Source organism: Protomyctophum bolini (assembly GCF_963924005.1).
Source record: "Protomyctophum bolini genome assembly, chromosome: 19".
NCBI classification, from domain to species: Eukaryota; Metazoa; Chordata; class Actinopteri; order Myctophiformes; family Myctophidae; genus Protomyctophum; species Protomyctophum bolini.
The window spans coordinates 16,778,245-16,787,270 of record NC_137880.1 but is presented as its reverse complement, the minus strand read 5'-3'; the positions used below and the strand labels follow the sequence as shown (position 1 = coordinate 16,787,270).

At 40.9% G+C, this 9,026-nt stretch overlaps 1 protein-coding gene across 1 annotated transcript; it reads right to left on the bottom strand.

The window, feature by feature from the left end:
• On the bottom strand, nucleotides 1-6,050 carry LOC308333708 (actin, alpha cardiac muscle 1-like). The gene is made up of 8 exons (XM_080790161.1): nucleotides 5,995-6,050; nucleotides 5,232-5,376; nucleotides 4,587-4,715; nucleotides 3,826-4,021; nucleotides 3,195-3,356; nucleotides 2,478-2,669; nucleotides 1,523-1,704; nucleotides 1-398 (listed from the first exon to the last, which is right to left on the bottom strand). The coding sequence occupies exons 2-8, from the start codon at nucleotides 5,358-5,360 to the stop codon at nucleotides 255-257; spliced, it is 1,134 nt and encodes a 377-aa protein (XP_080646287.1). The 5' UTR covers nucleotides 5,361-5,376; nucleotides 5,995-6,050; the 3' UTR covers nucleotides 1-254.
• Between the last annotated feature and the right edge of the window lie 2,976 nt (nucleotides 6,051-9,026).

Here is a 9,026-nt window from a genome sequence, read left to right as displayed (position 1 = left end):
TTAAGGTCCTGGTCCTTTGTTTATTTTACAAATCAATAAATATCCATGTAAAAATCATTTCATTTTTTTCTCAAAAAAGATAAGCACATACAGTATATAATAAATTGCACTTTGTGTGTAAACATAAACTGTACAACAACAACAACAACAACAACAACAATCATAAAGGAAAAGGCTGTCTGGACGTCTGTCATTCTCACATCCACATCTGCAGGCGGAGGTAATGTAAAGAGTGTTTGGCATTGGGTTGTCGTTTAGAAACACTTCCTGTGCACGATGGAGGGGCCGGCCTCGTCGTACTCCTGCTTGCTGATCCACATCTGCTGGAAGGTGGAGAGAGAGGCCAGGATGGAGCCGCCGATCCACACAGAGTATTTACGCTCAGGGGGGGCGATGATCTGTGGGAAAGAGAGAGAGGGAGAGTGAGGAAAGTGCAGGACCAGTCAGTGTTGCCATGTCCATTTATTATAATAAGTGACTTTAGGCTTGTTTTTCTTTTAAACCATTTGTAAATATTGGTAGGTTGCATTGTTTTGGGCTTGTTTCTAAAGTGGAGCTGCTTATTTTAAACCAGTGGTTCTCAAACATTTACTTTTCATGTCAAGGACCCCCAGATTCATATATAATTTTACATATGCGCCGGTGTACCATCTGAATATTTGTTGTCCAAGTTAGATTATGATGACACTGTTTATAGTTCGGTTTGTCCCACCGCTATATTATTTATACTTTCAATGCTTCACTGAGATTTATCTCTAATTTTGCATTCAGGACCCATCATTGCACTTTGTATTCACTAGTCGGTTGGTCATCTTTAACTTCATGTCGGTTATTACTACATCTTGCTACATTGCTACATCTTTATGCTACATGCTATATTGTGCCCTATTTGTGAACCAAGGCTGGCAAAAGAAGCCTATTTTATTTTGGCCCATGGGCTTGGAAAGACCTTCAATCCAGACTCCTTGATCTCATTTTAGGACTTTTAAAAAGATTACAGCGGAAGTTCTCGCCACAAGCTGTTCCTGCTTTGACGTTTATTATTATTTTACTGGTGTTTTATCATTGCTTTGCTTTTATCATAAATTGTATTTATGTGGCTGGTGACTGTTATGTGCACAATACTTTTGGTAGTGTCTATTCTTTACACATTCTCTTGGCATTCTTGCAAATTATACTTTGTCTCCATGTCTTTTTACTGGTTAAATAAATGTTCTACTGTATATACTTAGTCCCTTCCTTTTTCTGGAAAACAAAATCTAAAAATCTAAATCTTAAAATCTTGTAAATCTGTAATTTTTGCAGAATGTTCACCCCAGAATAGGGATTCTAGCTTCCATGACATTAAAATAACGTTTTATTCATTAAAAGAAGTGCTGATTTCACAAGAATCAAAGAGGACCCCCAAATAAGCGTCTCTAAATGATTGGCTATGAAACAGTCGCCTATAGTGAATAAAGTCAGTGTGCTTCTAAGCCTCCTATAGCTTACAGTTCCACACAGCAGTGGCAGATCCACGCACCTTAATCTTCATGGTGGACGGTGCCAGGGCAGTGATCTCCTTCTGCATGCGGTCAGCGATACCAGGGTACATGGTGGTGCCGCCTGACAGCACGTTGTTGGCGTAGAGGTCCTTGCGGATGTCGATGTCACACTTCATGATGCTGTTGTAGGTAGTCTCATGGATACCGGCAGACTCCATTCCTGTGGTGAGAAGAGGGGAAGTATATTGTGAGGAACAGTGGTGGGGGGAAAAGTACTACATTTCTTTACTTAAGTAAAAATATCGATACGGCAATGTAGAAACACAATTAGACGTAAAAGTCCTGGAATAAAAATGTACTTGAGTATATTACCATTGGTATTGGTACCAAAAGTAAAAGTACTCATTGTGCAAAATGCCCTGTTTTACACGGTATCATTATGTATAAAATGTATTCAAATATTTTGAAAGTAGCAGATCTTCAAGAACATCAATTTTCAAATAGTTTAAATACTTTAATAGTTAATAGTTAAGGTATGTTTTGTAATAATAATTACAATCTACAACTAGTAACTAAAGTAACTAAAAGGGTAGTGGAGTAAAATATTTGCCTCTGAGATGCAGTGGAGTAGAAGTAAAAATATCGAAAATTGGAAATAAAGTACGAGAAGCAAAAGTACTTCACCATTATTCTCAAGTACAGTACTTGAGTAAATATACTTAGTTACTTTCCACCACAGGTGAGGAGGAATAAATATGTTGATGTGATGCGGTGTGATGGATGTGTTCTCAACTTCTCAGCTCAGTTCAGAGGAGCTTTTGTCAGCAGCAGGGTGCCAAACACAAACAAAACAAACGCCAGCCTGGAACAGGGTCTCGGGCAGGGGGGGAGAGGAGGGGAGGGGAGGGGACACCCACCGATGAAGGAAGGCTGGAACAGGGTCTCGGGGCAGGGGGGGAGGGGGGAGGGGAGGGGAGGGGAGGGGACACCCACCGATGAAGGAAGGCTGGAACAGGGTCTCAGGGCAGCGGAAACGCTCGTTGCCAATGGTGATGACCTGGCCGTCGGGCAGCTCGTAGCTCTTCTCCAGGGAGGAGGAGGAGGCGGCCGTGGCCATCTCGTTCTCAAAGTCCAGAGCCACGTAGCACAGCTTCTCCTTGATGTCGCGGACAATCTCACGCTCGGCTGTCGGGGAAGGTCACGGGAGTGTTTAATGGACAGGCAAGAATTTCATATTGGTTTCAGACAGTCTATTAAAAGATGATCAGGTCCAGCATTTATGTACTTGAAGACAACCCAAATGATTTGGTGAACAAAAACACGGAGACTGTAAAAGCAATGCAAAGTTAAAAACAACTGACTGTTACACAATCACCAGTTCCTGACAAATGACTCTTTCTATGTATATATGCTGACTCCTTTGCACATTTGATTGGGTTAAATGACTCATTTATATATGCTCAAGTCCTTGCACATTTTGCCATACAGTATTGCACATCCGGTTTTGTCATACTGAATGTTTTTTTCCCCAATTTTGCCTATGTTCACTAATTAACACATGACCAGAATAAGGATAGTAGGGTTCATGTCGTTAAATGGTAATATAATTGAGATGCTACATGGATACTGGATAATTGCATGGAGGGGCCGTCACACCAAACAAAAGGCTCAGAGTTTGTCGTAGTAAAACTGTTATGTGCTACTACTTACCAGTGGTGACAAAGGAATAGCCACGCTCAGTCAGAATCTTCATCAGGTAGTCGGTGAGGTCGCGACCAGCGAGGTCCAGACGCATGATGGCGTGGGGCAGGGCATAACCCTCATAGATGGGCACGTTGTGGGTCACACCATCACCAGAGTCCAGAACGATACCTATTGAAGGACTCATGGTTATTTCAGCTCTATCGACAGCAGCCAGTTCAGTTCAGAATGATAAAAGGTCTTCATCAAATTCTCATCCTAAAACCAAGAGACGGTAGTCCAATGGCTTCGGATGAATGATTCTGTATGATATAATTCCGCATCTTTATCATATAAAGATCTGAAGAACAATGTTTTGTTTTCATGCATTAAAACTCAACATTCAACATATCGTATGCTTGAGTACACAAGAGGTTTGGTTCCATAACAACAGTGTAGCAGCAATTACAACTTTGTCTTTGACCTAATGCAGCAATTACAACTTTGGCCTAATATAACTATGACTAACTATACTGCATTATAAAGACTAGGCAATATTGCAATTACAGATTATATTATAGCTGCTCTGGATGAGTGGACAAAAAAGCCATTGCCTCAAGCCCGAGTATGTAACTCCTACAGTTAGAGCATCTGGTCTCACCTGTGGTACGGCCGGAGGCGTAGAGAGACAGCACGGCCTGAATGGCCACATACATAGCCGGGACGTTGAAGGTCTCGAACATGATCTGGGTCATCTTCTCCCTGTTGGCCTTGGGGTTGAGGGGGGCCTCAGTGAGGAGGGTGGGGTGCTCCTCAGGGGCGACACGCAGCTCGTTGTAGAAGGTGTGATGCCAGATCTGAGGAGTTGAGGAGAGGCAGAGAGATTTGTAAAGGCAATTAAGCAAAAATTATAATAAAGAAAAAAGGCTCAATACAGCTCCTTATCATGAGGTTACAATTAGCTGATCAATGCTTTTTTTATTCATATTATTCACAGCTATTGTCCTCATTCCAAAAATGGAATTAATCCATTATTATCCTTTAGTTTAGGACCACAGGAAATTGACTAAGGATCTGACTACAGAGCCCCAGATTACTAGGACTTCTAAGCATGATTTATACTACCGAGTGATATTTTTATCAGACTCATAATAAATGCATGGCCCTGCTTTTCCTCTAAAGTCTGAAGTTATTTTCGTTGACGTCTGAGTGCCATGTCTTTCTTTCGGTGGGGCAACGTCTGTCAAAAAAATGCCAAAAAAGACTAGGGCCCCAGTGCGATTTATACTTTGTACGTCAGTGTCGCGTGCCAGAAATGGCAGATCTACAAGTTCACAAAGCGCATCGCTGTGCGTTGCACTGTGAACTTGTAGTTCTGCTATTTTGGGTACAGCGTCATGGCCATATACCATGGATGCTCACCTTCTCCATGTCGTCCCAGTTAGTGATGATGCCGTGCTCGATGGGGTACTTCAGGGTCAGGATACCTCTTTTGCTCTGGGCCTCGTCCCCCACGTAGGAGTCCTTCTGCCCCATGCCCACCATGACACCCTGTGGGGAGAGAAGGGAGATGTCTAATTACAAACCAGAGAGGGACATCTAAAGCATCTAAAGACACGTCTAAAGACAGGACCCATGTTTGGGTCGAGGCTCAACTGTTATGGGTTGCGAGTATCCCCTTATTTTGTTTATTTCAGTATAAGTCACAATATTTCATCAATTAAAAACAATTCCAACATATTTCATCAATAAAATCAAATAGTTTCCAAAAATAAAATAAAAACATTTAAGAAGTAGTGAAAATACCAGATCTGCAAACTCACAAGCGGCACAAAGCAACGCGTTGTGAGCTTGTAGATTTGCCATTTTCACTAGTCTGGGTCACGGGCAAACATCTACTTTCTTTCTTTTCTCTTTCGAGCTAAAACGCTTGGAAACCACTGAACAAAAGCCTCAAATATTAGCCCCACGCTATTATTTGTATGTATCAAAGTCTTTTTCCTACGGTGACATATAAATCAATAACTTTTTAATCACTCAAAGGCTAAAGTTTGTGCAAAGCCGTACCTGGTGACGAGGGCGGCCCACGATGGATGGGAACACGGCGCGAGGAGCGTCATCTCCGGCGAAGCCAGCCTTCACCAGGCCAGAGCCGTTGTCACACACAAGAGCGGTAGTCTCATCGTCATCACACATGATGTCAGGTGGGTTTCTGTTGGGACAAGGTGTATTACATTTATCAGACAGAGAAAAAATGTTTTACAAAAAAAAAGAAATTATATGTTATCCTAAACATGACTGTGTACAAAGAGGCTCTACGCCTCTACGCTCTACATCCTAAACATGACTAACATGACTACAGTTGGAATCACCTCTACACCAAATCTCTTCACTGAATATAGCAGATCTACAAGCTCACATATTGTGATGGTTGTGAGCTTGTGAGATCTGCCATTTTGGCCAAATGATCGCCCCAGAATAGAGTTGGGGTAGGCCAGGACAACAGTGATGCAAGTATGCAAGTTAATGATGGTGCCACCACTACCAACAAAAAACCTAGCTTTTACAGCTGATACAGTAAGTGGGGGAAAAAATTGGTGAAATAGTCCTCATACTGTAGGTAGGATAGGAATAGACTGGTGTCCATTTGTCAGTAACCTAATCCATCCATAGTAGACATAGTTTATTGTAAAATACCCGACATTCAAACATGAAAAAACAGATATCAAAAGTTCCAAATAGAAGTTAATCCCATGTTTGCGTCTCCAGGTAGTCCAGTGTGCACGTCCTCAGCAGATAATGTATTAAGTTCATCAATTATGCTACTCACCAGATCAGCACCAAGAGCTTGTTCCTGTCTTGAGAAGTAGTGGCAGAGAGAGAGAGTAGTGTGGTAGAGAATGCAGAGGGCTGACACCAATTTATAGCCCAGCTCCTCCACATGTTGCCGCCTCTACTCCAGACGCGCCCCTCTTCCCTTATTTGGTGACCCCCCTGTGCCATTGAGCCGAGTCTCCATGAATGGAAGAGCTTGCAAAGAGCAGGGCTGTGGGGAGGCCCCTCCCGGCACCGAGCCTCCTTGACGCCCATGTATGGAGTGGGCCCATGCATGCGGAGGAAGGGTGTTGGGTTGTGATGGTGCGAAGAGGCATTTCTCCGTTTTCAACACCCCAGTAGGAGCGGGTGGACGCCAAAGCAAATGTTATTCGTGGGATAAGGTTTCAAGCATCTTGTTAATGCCATGCCCAGGAAGTTAACGGGGAGCCTATTGTCGCCTGTGTGTGAATCTTTGGATTCAGAGTAGTAGACTATGGAATGAACTCTCTTTTCATTTTACTGATAATTAGTGATGTATCCCATTATTATAGAAACCAGTCAAAGGTCAACACACTGCCCTGGTAGCATGTCACATGCTCTGATTATAATGATTTGGGACAAAATGTATAGGCTATATGTCCACTAAAATGATTTCTGCATGTAGGCTACATCACCATGCTGAATATATTAGGCTACTATAGCTACGAGCCATATCCAGCTTAAACAGTAATAGTTGAAAAAGTATGCAATATTAATCTATAAAAACGTATGCCCTCCCTATATACTTCATTGTACGACAAAAAGCTAAATAGCCCACCCACGTATTACTGTTTTTGAAAATATTGAAATGCTTTGACATTTTAATTTAATATCATAATATCATTGACAATCAGAGAACAAACGTCTTTCCAAAATGGATGTATTACCTAATTGAAAACAAGAAATGTTTATTGTGTCAGTTTCACATTCCCAGCTCTAGACTATTATATAGCAAGTAGTCCACAGGCACAGCCCTATAGTATTTGTTCCTGTATTAGTCCTAACTAAGTATCTAGGTACTTGACACTAATTTATTTTAATACTGTAGGTGTAAATGTATTCCTGTTACTTGACCTCCCCCTGTGACCGTTGGCTATGAGTCACACAACCAATTGAGTGGGTGACACCAGTGTTTTAGACACAGAGCCCACCCACATTCTGTCTTTGAGCATCTGTCAGCTCAGCTGTGCTGGGGTCTCCTGCACTCACACTGCTGAGTGTGCGTGTGCATGTGTGTGTGTGTGTGTGTGTGTGTGTGTGTGTAACAGCTGGCAACGTTTTGTTTTTGTTTTTTATCAAAGCGAGGAACAAATAGGTGAGATGATGCCTTTATATCCACTATAGGCAGTGTAAAGTAACTAAGTACAGTTACTCAAGTACAATTTTTAGTAGTGTTTTCAATTTTTCAATACTTTTACTTCTACTCCACTACCTTGCAAATATTGTACCTAGCTTTTACTCCAATACAATCATTTGACAAGTTTAGTTACTAGTTACATTTTGATTATTAGAATCCTAGAGATTATTACAAAACATTAATTAACCACTTCAGCATACCATGTGTTGTGAGTTTGTACATTGGCTATTTTCAAAACATTTCTATACATTTGGAAATTGAAATAGGACATTCTGAAAAATGTGTACTTTTACTTTCCATACATATATTTGAATGCAAACACTTTTATACTTTTTTAGTATTTCTACATTTATACATTTTAAAACAAAAGTGTGAGTACTTCTTCCACCACTGACTATAGGAATCAAACGAAGCAATACCTGCACATCATTTGATATGTTTGAGGTCCAGAGGAACCATGAAACGGAAAACGGAAGAAGCAGATAGTTGAGAAAGAAAGAAAGCAGATCATTCAGAAAGAACAAAAGAAAGTAGATAGTTCCAAAAGAAAGAAGATATTCAGGGAAAACAATAAAGGAAGCAGATGCAAAAGAAAGCAGATAGGAAATAAAGAAAAGAAAGCACCACAGAAAGAATACAAACATTACAAGATAAGTTACTGTAGGAAGTTAATGGTGGGATTATGATCCTGCACAGTGTAAAAAATATATTTTACACTTTCAGACTTTAATAACACTAATAATGTTACTGTATGTTTCGCTGCTGTGGACTGGACTCAGATCAACCATCAACAATATTCTCTGTTGATTCCCTGTGTATTTTTACGTCACTAGCAGGAAATGCCTATAGGGAGGGACAGGGATTGATGTTATCCCTGGCTTTTGAACCCGTCTCTCCAGTGCTCTCGGAGCCTCTTCCCATGTGCATATGGAGCAGGCAGGATTGATCTGCTCCTGTCAACAAGGATTCCATCAATGTCAACTCGGTTCCACCCAATGCCTGTGTTGTGTACACAGACCTGTTCTAGAGCAGTGGTTCCCAAACCCATTGGTGGGTCAGTCGTGGACACAGTTCACTTAACCCCTATATGTTTTGTTGTATGACAAATGCCGGAAATGGCCAGTCTACACGGTCAAAACGCATCGCAATGTGATTGATGGGTTGTGAGTGAGCTTGCATATCTGCTACTTTTGACAGTTCAAAAATTAAATATTTCCAAAAAGGTGAAGATTTCAAGAAAGATTGATTCTGTTTATTTTCTAAATCAATGTTGACTCAGGGTTCAACCTCACATGTAGGCCTATCATGATTATCACTAAACACATAAATGACAAGCTTGTATATTAATGATAAAAAAAACCCCACAGTGGTCAATGTCCAAGATTCTACCTGCTTATATCCGACTGAAAATCTAGAAGATGAACAATCTATATTTATGCCCTGTTGCCATTGAGACTAGAGTTTTACAGTTGATACATGCTTGGACTGTGCTACTAAATGGATTTCCTTACTTGCTGCACCTAAATTAGAAATGGACTTTGATCTAGCTGTTGTCTTGCTCAGACAAGTCTATGACAGAAATAATTGCACTGTACTCTTCATGCTATACATGATTATACATTTTAGATTTTTAGCTAAAAAGCATTATT